The 16,556-nt window shown below is 43.1% G+C and overlaps 1 protein-coding gene across 1 annotated transcript in view; it reads right to left on the reverse strand.

The window, feature by feature from the left end:
* Positions 1-16,556, reverse strand: part of LOC117494998 (A disintegrin and metalloproteinase with thrombospondin motifs 20) — a 74,530-nt gene that overhangs the window by 30,141 nt on the left and 27,833 nt on the right. The window contains exons 12-21 of the mRNA XM_034146055.1: positions 9,404-9,549; positions 8,953-9,134; positions 8,051-8,187; positions 7,563-7,680; positions 4,500-4,595; positions 2,181-2,347; positions 1,822-1,951; positions 993-1,119; positions 691-901; positions 80-244 (exon numbers count right to left, since the gene is read on the reverse strand). Coding sequence (XP_034001946.1) covers positions 80-244; positions 691-901; positions 993-1,119; positions 1,822-1,951; positions 2,181-2,347; positions 4,500-4,595; positions 7,563-7,680; positions 8,051-8,187; positions 8,953-9,134; positions 9,404-9,549 — 1,479 coding nt within the window. The remainder of the gene's footprint in view (positions 1-79; positions 245-690; positions 902-992; positions 1,120-1,821; positions 1,952-2,180; positions 2,348-4,499; positions 4,596-7,562; positions 7,681-8,050; positions 8,188-8,952; positions 9,135-9,403; positions 9,550-16,556) is intronic.

The following is a 16,556-nucleotide window of genomic DNA, read 5'->3' on the forward strand; positions in this document are numbered from 1 at the left end:
TAAATCAGGAAGAGGTCAAACTTTGTTGCTGCTTTTGTAAGTGAGGTTGTGTGGCTGCATGTTGGCGAGCGGTTCCTACCTCACTCCACTCGCTAACAGTCCACTTCGGACACGGCTGGTCGCTGCAGGTTTCGGTGACCACCCTCTGGTATTCATTACAGTCCTGGTCTGCCAGCCGCCTGCCCAGGTTGTTCATGCAGTAAGACTCTCTGCTGCGGCTCCCACGACCACATGTCTTAGAGCACTGTTGGCAAGAAAAAACATGTAAGGCCCACTTTATCATGTGTGCATACCTGTTCATGAAATGTTGTTAACACTGAGATGAAAATAAGAAATAATCTTCTGTTCTAATTGAAAAATGATGTGTTAAAGTTCAACACATAAATATGCATCACATATACTTTTGGGCAGCAGTAGCTCAATCTGTAGGGACTTGGCTTGCGAACATAGGGTTTGCCGGTTCAAGACCCAGAGCGGAACAATTTACGGAATGTGGCTCCATAATAGCTGAACGCTACTGATGATTAAACCAAGATTAATGTGATTCCTCATATGATACATTATCATACATAAGAAATACATAAATAAATGCAACTTTCACCCCCAGTTGGACTACTGTACGTTTCCACTTTGGTTACCTTTCAAATTATATTCAGTGAGTCCAACATATAAAATACAAATGTGCCATACCTGTGACCAGTCGCTGTACTGCCAGCTCTTCAGCAGACAGTCCCCATGGCAGGGCTCTCTGGTCTGAGGTTTGGCGGTGTCTCCACAGGCGCTGGCCTCCATCCTCTCACTCTGTCTCTTCATCAGGACGTATTTCATACACTGAACGTCCAGGCTGCGGTAACCTGGGCCACATTTTGCAGAACATTCGCTCTTTCCAGCGACATGCCACCTGTGTGAGAGGAGGCGTCGATAAAGGTTTAGCTCTGTGTTATGTACAGTAGTCATTTGTTTTGTGTGTGTCTTGGTGCATTAATCCATACCTGACTTCACAGTCAGTGTTGCAGGGCTCAGCAACAGCAACAGGTCGAGGTAAATCTTCACAGCGTTGGTCTGAAACCTCGAGGTGATCACTCTTACGCACGCATACCGCTTTACGTCTTCGCTGGCCTGCACACACACATAGAGAAAAGCAGGGTTTGCATTAGATAACATCTGGCAGACAGTATGCTAGCCAAAATAGGGGTCCATGTTGGTCTAATAACACCACAAATACACCTCTTTACTGAACCATTATCAGCCCTCTGACCCGCTGGGGGCCCGACTGGCTCGCTTCTTGGGGCTTAATCAGGTTAAGGGCCAGGCGAAGGGGAAGGTGTCGAGCAATGGGATTGGCCGGGGTCACATTGGGGTTGCCAGGAGAGGAATTTATGGATGGAAAGTATCACTGAGTTACGTTTTTAAATCCAGAGTTGAGTGTAGGTAATAGAAGAGAAATGCTAGTCCAAATGTTCCCTGACACTTAGATCCATCTCCATGTAATTAACAATTCTGCGGAATGACGCATAATGGTTCATATAAATGTTATACTTGTTCGAGATATCTAATTTGTAGAGTTAATATCAAGCTTAGCTGTGAAATTGTAGTGTCAGTTTGAACACAAGATCCTTTAACAGTAAACTCTCAAGAACATTTTGCGATAATAACCATGGGCCTAAAAGCACATAATAATGTTCTGATGTGTTTCATAATCGCACGACAGCTTCCAGATATTGTTTTCAATTAGTAAAGCTTTTTAGGATCCACTGAAGTCAAAGAGAAATTATCATATTCTTCATGTGTGGAGACTTGGAAGCCGAGCTGAGGTCTTACCCTGACAGATGCGGTTGCACTCGAGCCAGGAGCCCGAGGGGTCCCACACAAACTGCTCCCTGTGTTCCTCGATGGGTATGTTGAAGGAGTAACGGACATCTGGGTTGTAGAGGTTTCCCACACACAAGACCTGTGGGAAAAAATGGTGGGAAAGGCAAGGTCAAAAGACTTAACAGTACTTTACTTATTTTGTCTAAGTCCACACAGAGATATCACCCTTTTAGACAGAGATCTATCTCTGGTAGGAGGGAAGACAGCAAACTGTAGTAAGAGGGAACAACTGGGGAATATACAGTGTAACTAGAGTGGGAATGTCCTTCATAACAGAGTTGAAAACAAGGCAAGCCTTCTCCTAGTACCTGTAGAACGAGCTCCTCATCGATGCGGTCAGTGCAGTTGATGCGCTCCACTTTTGTGTCCGAGCCGCTGTAGTCGATGACGCTTCCCTTGAAGTTGATTTCCCTTTTAAACATGGCCACCACAAAGTTCCCATTTAGGAGTGAGTTGGACTGGCCGTCAGATAACGCTGGAAAAAGAAATGGACACAAACCATGAAAAAACACAAAACTCCATATGTGAAACAAATCTGCATAAATTGAGGAATGTTTGGTTTCCTATAATGAGTATGGCCCTTGCAGAATTAAGGTCTTGTTTATAAGATGTGGCATGTATCCTTCCAGGCTATATGTTAAGTAAACATTCTCTGTTTGTTATATCAGTTGCCAACCTATTGTTTTGCAAAGCCATGGTTGTAGGGGAGGTATGTTGAAACACTGGTGACACCAAATTGCAGTTATTTGGAGTTAGACTGCGTGACTCTTCTTAATGACATTGTAATGCAAACAAAGGACCTCCACTGACTGCAAATACAAACAAGTACATAAACACACACACACAAATAACACACAGGAACCCATGGATAAACACTCCCTGAGCAAACTAACACATAAACCCAGAGTTTACACCGACCACCTCTCGCTGCCTTGAACACTATGGTTCCAGAAGACATGCTATAATTACAATCTGACAGCGCATGCCGAAACAATGCATGTGATTAAGTCCCTCAGCGCTACTTTGTTTACATGTAAGACTACAGATTGTTGGATGGCAGTTAGATATCCTTAACCCAAAGATGATTGCGGGTCTGTGGGGTTCAAACAATGATCTACAGACTCTGGTTGTCATCATTGAGGTTTTGCAGAAATGGAAACAAAAAACAATGCATTAGAAAACGTGCAGGCACACAGCCCCTCTGCTTCTTGGAAGCTTACTTTCAAGGAAAATGTAACCCCTTAACGCTTGGGAAGTGGCCAAAAATAAGTTGAATTAACATTGCATCACATTACAAGATAAGTTTATTCTAGTTTAAGGTGTTAAGCCAACATGAGTTTTGAGAACTTTTATAATACTCCAAACCTTTCATAGGTGTTCATTAAGTTTAGATCCGTTACTGAGACTTTTTACATGTTTCATTTCCAAGATAAAATTCTAGTCAGCAAATACTTGGCTTAGTTATCAAATTATTGTAATGGGACCAAAGTGTGCGGAGACTTTTTGCACCATTGCATTGTAAGTAGGTGAGTGCAATTGAATCGCAGCACCTTTAAGAACATACTTCAAAAAGTGCTTCCTCATAAAAGACAAATGAGACACAACATAGGACGATATAGAGATTAAAAATAAATAAATGAAACCAAGTAAAGGCAGATATAACATGTGAACTTTTTTCTTAAGGTGTCCAAAGTGTCAAAATCCAACAGGAGAGAGCTTCAAAGAGCCATGACTTCAAAGTGTACTTTTTGCTGGTCATCAGGGAGGTGATCTCTTCAAAAAAGTCTACATACTGTACCAGCTGTAGTTGTCAAATTGACAGGGTGTTGCAAATACAAACCACGTTTATTGCTGACAGCAGAGGCTCAGTGTGTGGTTGTGGCACTCAGGAACAGCGGGAGTCAAGCTTTTCACAGCAGCATGGCAGCGAGACCCTGCCTGATGTGTTTCCTAGCAATTTGACTTAAAACATCTTGAACCTGACTTGAACCATCTGAAAATGGGCGCCCGCCCTTACAACATAGGCAAAACTCCTTTTCTCCGTTTTTTTTTTTTTACCTCTGTCTGTCTCTCTCTCACATGTACAAGCACACAGAAACACACACATACACACACAGAGACTGCGATCCTGGTGGGTCCATCTAACCCTATACCCCTATATCCACTTTCATGCGGCCTGGGCTACACATGCCACTAATTAGCACCTATTGCTGCCTCATTTATCTTTCTCCGGGGCTGACACTCCATTTGCTTTCCCAACCAACCCTCTTTGCCATGACCAGATGGAACAACGCCCCACCGCGTTTCCTCCATATACACTCAGTACAAATGACAGTTTGCTTTCCTTTATGAAAACAGTTTGACAACAGTTTGCCCCATGCCCCCTTGCCCTACTTCACTAAAAGCCTGCCACTACAGCTCAGGGTCACCAAAGTCTGGGTGGTTTATGGTCATGTTAGGGGATAATGGCATTGACCTATGAGATGAGAACTGAAAGGGGGTGTAATGTATACATCTGATTTGTCTGGACTGCTTCCATTTTGGATTGATTCTCCCATGAAAACCCTGCAATGGGATACAGTGTTGCTTTAAAACCACATCATTGCGCTGACACACATCACACTCACCGAGGTAGTTGTCGTCCTCTGGCTTTCCAGAGTAGCTGACCTGTTTGATATCAATGTTGGTGGCTCCGGCTGGGATCCGCACCACTGTGTTGTAACCTGAAGAAGGATAGACAAACGAAAGACAGACAGAGAGAGACACGGAAAGTTAGTCTCAAAAGGGACCAACGTGGCCACAATAACAACAGTGAGTGGTCCCACCTTGATACTTATAATAGCTTCACTATGCTTCACAGTCAGGGAAGTCCGGTTCCAACCACTGGGGATTTAAATGTCACACTTGGAAAAATACCAAAAAAAAGGTCTACTCCTCTCAAATAACCTGCAGGAGGCCTTGTTTAAGTCTCAGAGGGACTGACCGTGAAATTATATGTAATTATTCCCTGGACCTACCTTTGGCCTGTAATTACTACACCAGGCCTGTTGTCCCATGATAAACTAACATACAAAACGAGTGAGATGAGAGGGGGAGAGCATGTGAAAGCCATGAGGCCACAAAAGAAAACGTGAGGATGGAAACAGAACAGGGGGCACAGAATTAAATAAACAAAATATAAAGAGAATGGAGGTAATTAGAGGGGAGAAGAATCTGTAGCTTCCCATGAGAAGTATGAAAGCTAAATATTGTTTTACCGATCAAAACGTATCCATAGCAGCAAGTATAGGAAACCATTAGCTGACATTGAGTGCTTGCTTTGATTTCTACCCTAATTATTCTCTGATCATCCAGTTGTTGATTTAAATTGTCAATGTGCCTATTTTAGTTTATTTAAGTAGATTTTAAGTACTGTATGTATGTTCAAAGTAAATGCAGGTTATATGTTGAAAACAATTGTAAATAAGTAACATTTTTGGAGTTTTAGGTACTGACACAGTTATATCAGTAAAAGTATCAAATAATTTACTAAGGATACCAGTTCTACCTGTGAGAGTAGTTGTTACAGATGTTGGCTAAGTACAAACAAGTAAAGTGCAGATGAGACACAACTCAACAAGGTTGCTTGTTTACCTGCTATTAAATCACTTGAGAACAAACATATTATTTTATAGCAACATTTTAAGGTTGGCAGGGGTAGAAGGCTTTATCTGTGGCGTAAACGTTGCGGTGAACAGCTGTTTGGCTCCACAACAACTTTCTCCTTTCTTTAAAACTTGATTAGTCCAATAACATCATTGGAGGTTCAAATACATTAACACTGTGGTAATAATGGGTGAGTAGTGCAGTTATGTAGAGTTGGAGACTGTTAATATTCACTAATTTCATTAATAATGAGGGTTTAGCTTGAGAATTTGAACCAACATGTGTCTGAATGTAATGGCAGTAAACGTGTGGGTTGGTTTGATCTGATGGTTAGCCTGACACCTTGAGCCACTCGGGGGCAGCACTTGGTTTACATATCGTCCTCTCATCAGTCATGTTCATCTTTACACACACATACACTCACATGCAGACACACTATCGTCATCACAATCCATGTCAACCAGGACTGGAAAACTTCTCCATTTGAGGCCACACTGCACAGGAAGCTTCTACTTCTACTACTATGCATTACTTCACAAAGAAACCATTTGACCACAACACAAAAACCTAATGTATATATAATCTACTGTTGTGTGTGATGTTGAATCTCCTCCTTAAACACTGGGGACAGAATAAGCACGAGAAAGACAGAGATGTATGAACTCTGAAACCGCTAACACGGCCCCCCTCTGTTGAAAAATGCTATCCAAAAGCCACCAGAGACCTCAGGGATCCCCTAGCTTAGCAACTGACCACACACACAATCCTCCGCCACCGCAGAGTGACCAAGGGATGAACAGTATACACACCACGGGGAAACAACAAAACCATGCTGAGGTTTGGGAACGCTGAGGTTTACCTCAAACATGCTTCCCCCTGCCACTAGCAGAAAGAAGATGATGTATTAATAGCCTGCAGAGGAAAAAAGGCGTCACAGGCTCACCCTGATGTTGTGAGACGATAGTGACTGAGTTGAAGACAAACATCTGCTTATTTTTATTACTGTGATTGGATTATGATTCCATTGTAAAACAGGAGCTATTTAACCCCCTAGTTTGATTTTCCATAAAGCTCTCATTGCTTTAAGAAAAGAAATAAAAAACAAATGGTATGCCTGTATTGATTCCCCTCGTAGACCCACAGCTTCAAGTTCTCACCTACATAGAAAGAGACCCACCAAAAAATAAAAATAATAATCAGGACCTCAACAGCTGCAGAATGTAATTATAAACACATAGAAATGACTTTAAAAACACCATTAGCTGATACAAAACAACCTAATTCAGCATATTGACTTGCAATTTGCTTATAAAGATGTGACTATAATTACTTGGAATTTCATCAAAGGACAAAAACACATTCAGATTTTACTTGGAAACTTAATTTGTCTTGTCAGGAGAAGGAGGTAGGGAAAAGAAAGGCAGAGGAGGACAAAAGACAGAAAGACAGGCCTGGACACAGGAGCAGAGGGATATCCTGCCTGGGCCAAGCTCAGAGACTGGTTTGGTTCAATACAGTCCTCAAACCCTGTACCCCCAGCAGCCAACAGAAAGAAAGCAGATGGATGGAGACGTTAACGTTCCAAACTAATGCGGAGTAAACATGATGCGGGCCACATCCAGAGCTTTTATGCTAATGCTTCTGCTGCTCTGATGCCCAGGCATAAAACGGATTGGATGCAATCAGAAGTTGGCTTACAATGCAGCGCCGCATTAAGACAGACAGTTCAAAGGAACTGGAAGTTTCTAAAGTAACAGGGAAGTTGCATTTTTCTAAGCTTGGCTGAAACAATTATTGTTTCTGAAAATCAAGCTTAACCATAACCAGGCATGACATCAGCCCCAAATACCTGCATCTAGCGTGTCAGCAGTGCAGCCCCATGGGACTGAAGTCTTTCTTAGCCCCTCTATGTTTACTGCATATCAGACATATCATAATTCATCTGCAGAAGCTGCTGACACCCAGTATGTTTAATAGCAACACCTTTTTTTGTAGTCATATAGCTATTAGTGTACTGTACATGTAATCGGAGCAGCTGGACTCACCATACTGAGCATCGTTGAAGGTTCCTGCCAAGGTTTTACACGAGGAGTTGTCTCCGCCACACACTCCGCACTTGTCATTCCTGGCTTTCGAGTTGAGAACGTGGTCGCAGCCGGCTTGCTGAAGTGGCACAAATGAAGAGAAGGTAAACACTTAGGATGTACAGTACAGTGATGTAATGTAACATACTGATTCGTTTGAATGTTTTGAATTACACATTTGTAAGCAGTGTTTCATATGGACACCATGGATTTGGCAAAAGCAGGTGTTTGTGACACTGCACTAAAAAATGTATAATTTGCAATAATACAAAAAAAATCATCTAAAAGCATGAATGAGCTGAGAGTGTTAGGTTTGTCTTCCTCAATAACAGCCAAAAATGTAAAACCGACCCTACTACATATCAAGTTGGTACGAATATTTGGTAAGGTAAGCTGACGTTTACGTGGAAGCTTGTGTTGGTGTGTGTGTATGCATGAGGTCACCATACCCTGCAGAGGCCTTGAACACAGATGTCGTAAGTGTCTGGCCCACACGGCGTGCCGTCGGTGACGCGGTCCTTCAGCTGATAGTACGCTGTAGTCCCAGCAACCCGGCAGAAGAGCTTACAGCGATCCTTCATTAGTACTGTATGGAGTAAGAAAACAAACTATGGAAAATGTTGGTCTCTAGCTCATTAAGTTAATGAGATTAATAAAAACCTGAAAGATGAAACGCCTAGAGATGACTTGCATGTGCCGATGAAACAAAACAAAAGATATTTTTGATCTTCTCACTATTTTTTGCAAAGGTCAGGGGGCTGTTGCAAGAATTGCCAAAATGTGATCTATTGTTTGGAGCAATCACTTTGTATCAGGCTCCGGGGCCTGGCCTGTTTGCTTGCATAGAATCAATTAAATGAATGAATCACTCGCAGTAATTTAGACATGGTGGTCTTCGCCAGATGGTAATCTCATGTAGCTGGGCAGGCCATCTCTGGAAGGAATGAGATACGGCTGCATCAGGGAGAGCTGCCAGGAGCTTCATATGGAAGGGCTGTGTGTTGCTTTAATGTTGCTGTTGTTAAGTGTCAACTCAAGGTTTACCATACGCAGCAACATATAAAAAGAAAAAACACACGCAGATGTGTACATATGCACTTATTTTATAATGTCCCCTCTTGTATTGAAATGATATTCACATGTTGTACAGTAGCTATAGAAACTACAATTGGGCTTGTCTTGGCCAAAACATCTCTCCTACAATGTGTGCAGCATGTTAGTTAAATGCATCAATCTGACTCATTACCTTCAAATGACATTGTATAGTTGGATGTAAATAGTATCCATCTATGACTGAGTTACTACAAGAACATTCAGATTGCACACTTTAGGAATACATTGGTATACTCACTGCCACTGTACTTGGGGATCCAGCGGACGGTTGGAGGAAGACCGTTGATGTTGAAGTGCTTGCCGTCAAAAAGAGAGCACTGCTCTTCGCGGAAATCTTTCTGACCTCTCGGACATGGCTCAGTGTTGCAAGAGCGGAACTTCATCCTGCGACCCAAACAGAACTTCCCGCCATTTCTGGGCCTAGAGTAAGAAAAGAAACAGTACTTGATTTCAATTTAAAAATCATGTTTGCTCTTGTTTGACTGGTGCTTTATGACTTCAAACCAACAGTTTACATTTCAATTCACACTAAGAAAGCAAACTGAGTGTTGCTTTAAATCAGGTTCAGGCTAACTGAATCTGGCAGTAAGTTTGTTACTGATTTAAGCTTGTTTACGGCTTCTTATTCAGGCGTTTTCCTTCTCTTACTGGAGTCTGACACATATGTACATGTCTGTAATGGTTCTTACTCAGGCTTGTTGCAGTCTCTGGTGTTGCTCCGGGTTCCTCCACCACAGGACCTGGAGCAAACACTGTAGATCCCCCAAAGACCCCACTCCCCATGGACTGGCTGCAGGTCCAACTCCTTGTTCACACACATCCCGTGTCTGCAGTACTGCAGGAGAAAAGACACACAAAAGAAACATGTAACTCCTGCAGACTTGAAGACAAACACACACCACATAATTAATGCAGAGCTGGGAGTGGTGTTCCTCTTTGCCTTCTTAATCCTCCGTTTAGATCTCAAGCTATATTTTTGAAAGAAATCCTAATTCAGCTTTTGTTTACACTCAAGGAACGCGTCCAACTCCTCCAGCTGTCCAAAGAGAAATGGGAGAGGGAGGGAGTGGCACGGATAAAGACAAAAATAGAGTGGAAGACAGTAAGAGGCAGAGGGTGTCAATGAGAGAAACCAGAAACTGAAATGTACAGTATGTGCCACAATACTTTCTGGATGTCGACTAATGTATAATCTAGTTTCGGGATGTGGGGTCTTCTTTTTATGGGGAGCTAATAAGCCAAAAGTTCCTGCTCTGTTCATATCACAATTGTTGGACTGGTTCCAAAACGATATGTTCTTATCAAACAAGATATGCAAAATGTACTCTATCAACACAAGATGGAAGTCTATAGTGAGTTTAAATGTAATGCAAACAAAGGCAGGTTGAGACTCACAGGGGGTCAAATGTGTAAAACAGAACTGTGTCATAGCCCTTGTTTTGCACAAAATCCCACTGCTTTTCAAATGAGCTCTCTGTGTATGTGTCTATTAGCTCAAATCTGGCATATATGGTGTCTTCTCTTATTGAGATTAAAGTATTTTAAGCATTGGCATGGTTCAATAAAGACATCAAAACAATTCTACTCTTTGAAATGGTTTTAGACATCCAACACAAATTGAGTTTATACGTAATGTTTACAAATCTAAACCCTTTGCTTTGGCGACAATTAAATGTGGATAACTTTTTTCCAAATCACTTGGTTTGTGAATATAAAATGACCTAATATCTTTAATAGTAGATCCACTTTGACATAAAAAATAAGCCGCCTGGTATCAAACAGTGCGCACCCACTAACCAACCGGTGCCAAGACGTGCTAGAAACTGCTTTCATAAGCAAAACACAGCAGGCCCATTTCCCTTTGTGTGAAACCAAATCCCCTTCTCAGTGACTTAGATATCGAAGGGTCCTGTTCACTGAAAGAATGCAGGACAAGACGGCGTCTGTCTGGGTACGCAGCCCGCCGTCCGGGCACACAGGCACGGGGAGCAGTGGCACCGCGATAAGGAAACTCTAGAGTTGTGATAACAAGAGGAACCAAGTTCATTACTGGCTTGGCTTCAGAAATTCACTTCTGCTGCTCAGCTGTCTTCAGAGACACAGATTTGAACCTATAACCTGGAAAGGAGGATGCTGTTTGTTGACACCTCAGTTTGTCCGTCTCCACTGTTTCCTCTCAGAGTTTGAGAGTGGTTGATGCACAAGTTGCTGCTTCCATTGCAAGGTATTTACAAATGGATAAAATGCAACTACTGTATATAAGTTCCACCTTCCCCACAATCATTCCACTACAAGACATCCAATCCCTTACTCAAGATAAAAAAAGACGTGAGAACAGAACCATGTGAGATCCGCTTCAGTGAATTTTCATAATTACGCTAAAACAACAGGGAGGATATCAATCAAAGTCATCTCCTGGACAATAGATGATCGGACAAGTTAAAGGTTTACCACAAATTCACAACTTGCAGCCATTACCTTAGGGGAACACCTGCAAAAGTGCAACGTCATGCACATAAACACACGTAAACATACTGAGAATTTGGCACTGTTTCCTCTTATTTCCTTGCCTAGTTTGCATGTGTGTTTTACACACTTATGGCTCTAATGATGGAGTGTAAAGTCTTTCAAAATGACAGACAGGTGTTAACAGCTGCAGGGTATGGAATAAACAAGCCACAAACATTTCCATAATGCAGACCTGGTTTGAGTTTTCTTCCTGTCCGGCTCCACTGTAAATGCAAACTGATAAGTTTGTTGGAGAACAAACAAGAGATTAAGACAACAATTCAAATAAAAATCACCAGAAGAGATGTGATAAAACATCTGGATGAGAGGAAATGGCTTCCACACCACGAAAAGGGCAAACAGGTGCTGGTCCTTATTAGTTAGCAACCCCCTTAAGACAAAAGAGCAAATTATCTAAGTTCATGGTATTGTCAGAGAAACACATTTTAAGATTTTTCTTTGACACAACAAAGAGTTTCCCCCCCCCCCCCACCTCTCTGTCAAACAGGACCTGGGCATCCCTTATACACCTCATCTCCACAGCCACCCATCCCCCTTATCCCCTTATGGGAAATTGCAAGGGACATGCAGGGACCACCACAGTGCAGCCAGGCGGCAGGACCCGAGGAACTGTCAAACACAGGGAGGACTGTCTGTCAAAGAGGACCAAAGCCTGTGTAAGCCTCTGAGGCATTCCACTCCCCCCACTGGCACCCTGTGTTTACAACCGTTTTGTTTGGCTTGAAAAGGTGATGTGGGTGAAAAGAAGAAAGAAGGAAAGGGGGGGGGAGTGCAAGGAAAAAACATCTGTGTGAGATGATGTATGTGTGTGTGTGTGTGTGTTCAAGACTATGAGCATGCACATGACTGTGTGTGTGTTTGGGTAGGTGTGTGAATGTGTGTTAAGTGTGAGAGTGATTGCTCAGAGTCTGGAGGCATCTGGGGGCCACGCTCAATTCCAATTAGCTTCTCTTTCCAAAGTGCACACCCTTGAAAAACGCTGAGGTGAAAGGCAAAGCTCAAACAAGCATTAAAGACACCGGGGCAACCTCTGCGAGAAAGATTGTCAAAATGTGCACTCAATTGGGAATGTGGTGAGACATTTGAAGGTCTTGAGAGAAACCTGTCCAGCTGTGACTAGCATGTGTTTCAAATTAGGAATTTCACAGAGACACACGCTGACTCACCAACTCCAACCAGGACATGTGCATATGTGCTTACATGCACATACTGTATATAGATACACATAGAATGCAAACAGGGAAACACACACGACACCTTTGTCTCCTTCACATCACACACAAACTACATAAGTAAAGTTTAACTGACTCTTCCAAACATCAACAGGGAGAAGTCAACAGCATGCTAACTCCAGCAGTGGGAATAGTATGTAAGGACAGCAGCATCTGCTCTGAGCTCCTCAGCGTGCTGGTTTGGAAGTGAGAGCCCTGTAATTGCCAGGAAGCTGTTGCACAGAGCACCTCATTTCTGAACTCAAGCCATACATCACTGCAGGAATGAGAAGGCAGAGGACTGATTTAAAAAGGCCTCCACTCTTTCATTTGAACACGGCCGTTTCCAAAAGGCTTCACCTTTCATGTTGCGGTGTCTTTCTCATGGCTCTGGGTTCGGAGTTCACTTTGGCTTCAACCTGTTGGTCTCTGATGAGTGTTCCCCAATAGCAAACCTAAAACTGACTGCCATCCCAAAAGCTGATCAATCTGGATTCACCTGTTGCGCAACATGGACCACCGTGGTCGACTTTTCAATAAGTCTTAACTCACTTTTTTCATGTCTACAATAATAACTTGACCCGGAGGCGTTGGAGAGCCTTGAAGCTAAACAGTAGGAAGGGATTCTCTGCGGAGAACTCTCTGGGGGGGCGGGGGACTGGAAATAAGTCAAGTGACAGCTGTTATTATAGACTGAAGATTTACACTTGTTCATTTTCCAGCCAAGGCGTGCATGTTTTCCCATGTTAGTACCATATTTCCTCTTTCCTTTATGTTGGCAAGGTGTGAAGACAGGGGGAAGACAACTGACAAGGGGGAGGGGAAGGTGAGCCAGAGAGACAACATGATGCAACCATGACCCCAACCAACCTCTCCTCTCTCTATATCTGCTTACTTTGTTTCCTAACCTGCTTTTTTCCACTCTATGTGAACTCATCCTACACCCACACATGTTTTCCCAAAAAGTGTCAGGGTTGTCATTAAAGTGAATGAGTAGTTTTGCTACTCAGATGTTCCATTCACACACTTTTACTCAGGACAACTGCTGAGAGATACATACCTCTTGTAATCCTCAAAAACTGATCAATAATCTTTTGTACAGTTGAATGAAAAACGTTTAATGTGAAATGTTTCCCTTTTGTCAAAGACTGCGTTTCTCTACAGATATTTTTGACGTTTTTTAACTCATTATTTTGCCTTAAAGCTTCATTAATTAATTGGCCACTTGGGGGCAGTAAAATAAATTAAATATATGGGATTTGCAATTAAGCATTTTAAATTCTACTCTAATCATTCTTGTTTTTTTTGTGAGCAAGCAGATATTCTGTTTTTAGAGTTCCTGTCGTTTTATCATATATTTACACTTTCTGCCCATTTCTAATGCAACCCTTTTCAAAATGTATTTTTACCACCCCCCTACAGTATAATCAGGCAAATACTTCCTCCTCCTTCTACACAGCCAGCAATGAAAGGCTCACTCACTGGCTGCAGGACACAGTAATTCCATCAGCAAACTACATGAACGCTAAAACAACAATCCTCTTGTTAGCCTAAATCCACAGATATGTCTGTGATGATGGCAAATCAAAGTGGCAACATCCTGCAAATATCCAGAGATTAACAGAGAGTGACACTGACACCAGTCTCACAATACCAAGCTCCAGTACAGGCACACAAACACTCAAACACATACACACAAACACACACCCCATCCTCGCATCGTACGACAAGTCTGTCAGGCTGCCAGCGAGCTCCAGCCAACACTCACCGCCTGCGCCAACAGACTCCATTCTGCCCGGCTTCACTTCTCAAGAGCTCACTATTTCACTCTAATTGGCTGAAACTAAAGCAGGTTGTCATTTTTTTCCGAGGTATGCTCTGGAAATCAAAAACAACTTCCCGTTTATTCATTTAGACACTCAATTAAGCCCCTATTAACTCTCCTGTTTTCCTCGGGTCAAATTTGACTTGTTTCTTTTTATATCGGAATAAGGGGTTATTTAGTCGATTTGCCAGAAATAAAAACAAAAAAAGTTGGTTAAAAAGTGTCACACAGATTCGGGTTATGATTTATAGAATGAGCTCACAATCAAACCGGGAGGACAAGAGTTGCACAATTGACAGTAAGACGACACAAAGGTTAAGCGAATGTGGAAGCTTTGTGTGTTTTACACGTAAAGAAAAGCAGTCATCAAATTAAATGAAAGCAAAAACACGCGAATATATACATTTTGCAACACATGTATAAAGAAGGCAGTGAGAGCTTTCAGCCAAGGCCACATTTAAATTGACAGGAAAGTTAACAAAAGTGACAACAATAAGACCTTGGACAATAAAACACCACAGTTTATTCAAGCTCCGTCGCTGCTTTTATCTTGCCGCCACCCACTGAGCAACAACGTGGTGAGAAGCAGCGCGGGGATCTTCAAATGCTGGGATGTGGATACAGGGCTAAGCGGGCCCCGGCTTTAGCTTGACAGACTCCTATTGACCGTACTGACTGGCCCCTAATCCACACACACACACACACACACACACACACACACACACACACACACACACACACACACACACACACACACACACACACACACACACACACACACACACACACACACACACACACACACACACACACACACACACACACACACACACACACACACACACACACACACACACACACACACACACACACACACACACACACACACACAATGTGCAAGAATATAAAAGCAACGCGCACACAAGTTCTACATGCATGTATACACACAAAATCAAAATGCACACACAAACAGAAACACACACAGACGCACAAGCTCGACCCTTTGAAGAGTGAGAGGGACCGAAAAGGGGGGCAAGGGGGGGGGGGGGGGTGGTAAGGGAGAAAGAGCAGCAGAAGAGAGGATGAAGGGGAGGGAGGGTGGTGGCGGTATTTATAGACAACAAGTGATGGGATGCCCTCGTTAGTGCACGGCCCACTGAACCAGATGACAGACGCGCCGCCAAAGGTCATGTGACCGCATTACTCACTCCGGCGCCCTGAGAGAAGGCCCGTTGAGAAACAGAGATGGAGCAAGGGAGGGAGGGAGGGAAGAAGAGAGAGAGGAAGAAGTATAGAAGCAGAGAGGGAACCCTGCACTGCCCGTTGCCCTATTTCAGCTAAGCTGTATACAAACAAACATTTTTTTTATTCACTATTCATTTAGAGGACGTGCCTCTTTCCCACTTTTCGGGCAATGACCTCAATTACCCGATGCGGTCATAACTTTGTTTCGTAACCCAATAGAACAAATACTCTCCGTAGACAAAGCAAGAGGTGACAGCTAGCCGTCCAGAAAATGCACTTTTCACGGGAGATGACGTTTCACGTGTAAACGCTTAGAGTGACATGGCAGGCTTTGGTGTAATGATAGGCGCTCAAAGAGATCTTTAAAGGGGGGGCTGTGGCTGCTAAGACAATACCTGCTGCTAGTTTGCCCCATAGAGGCCATAGCTGTAATCCTCCAGATCTGACGCCACCCCCCCGCCCCCCCCCCCCCACACACACACACACATGCTTAGGGCTCCACAAACACCTCACAGCCAGGATCTCGACCCTGTAAAGCCTTAGACCTGAACCTCATGACTTCTTTGAAGAAAGAATGACAAAGGAGTCAGCAAAGAGGTGAGAAGGTGTTGTAGATGCAGAGCTTTAAGTACGTTTAGGAAAAGGCATAAGGAGACGGTAGACAAACGCAAGACAGGCACCAAGCGATGCAAAGAAAGAACAACGCAATACTGACGCAAGAGAATCAGGAGGACTCATCTAGGTTTGAAGATGATCAGACTTTTGAGGCACACAAACGTACTCGCACAAACACACCATACCAACATGCCACATAAAAGAGCTCTTGTGTGGGCAGGTGAGTGTCTGTGCAGGGTCCCAATCTCTTTCAACTCACACCACTTCAAACAGCCCCCTGCATGAAGATGGAGCTGGGCCCTCAGCACCGCAAACAAAGGTGGTGCCTCCACTCAGACACACATAGAAATAGGGAACATTGATTTCTGCTCATATAAAATAAACTGTACCACTTAAACATTTCTTTGGATTTTTAGG

This window comes from Trematomus bernacchii, unplaced genomic scaffold, assembly GCF_902827165.1.
Source record: "Trematomus bernacchii unplaced genomic scaffold, fTreBer1.1, whole genome shotgun sequence".
Lineage (NCBI taxonomy): Eukaryota > Metazoa > Chordata > Actinopteri > Perciformes > Nototheniidae > Trematomus > Trematomus bernacchii.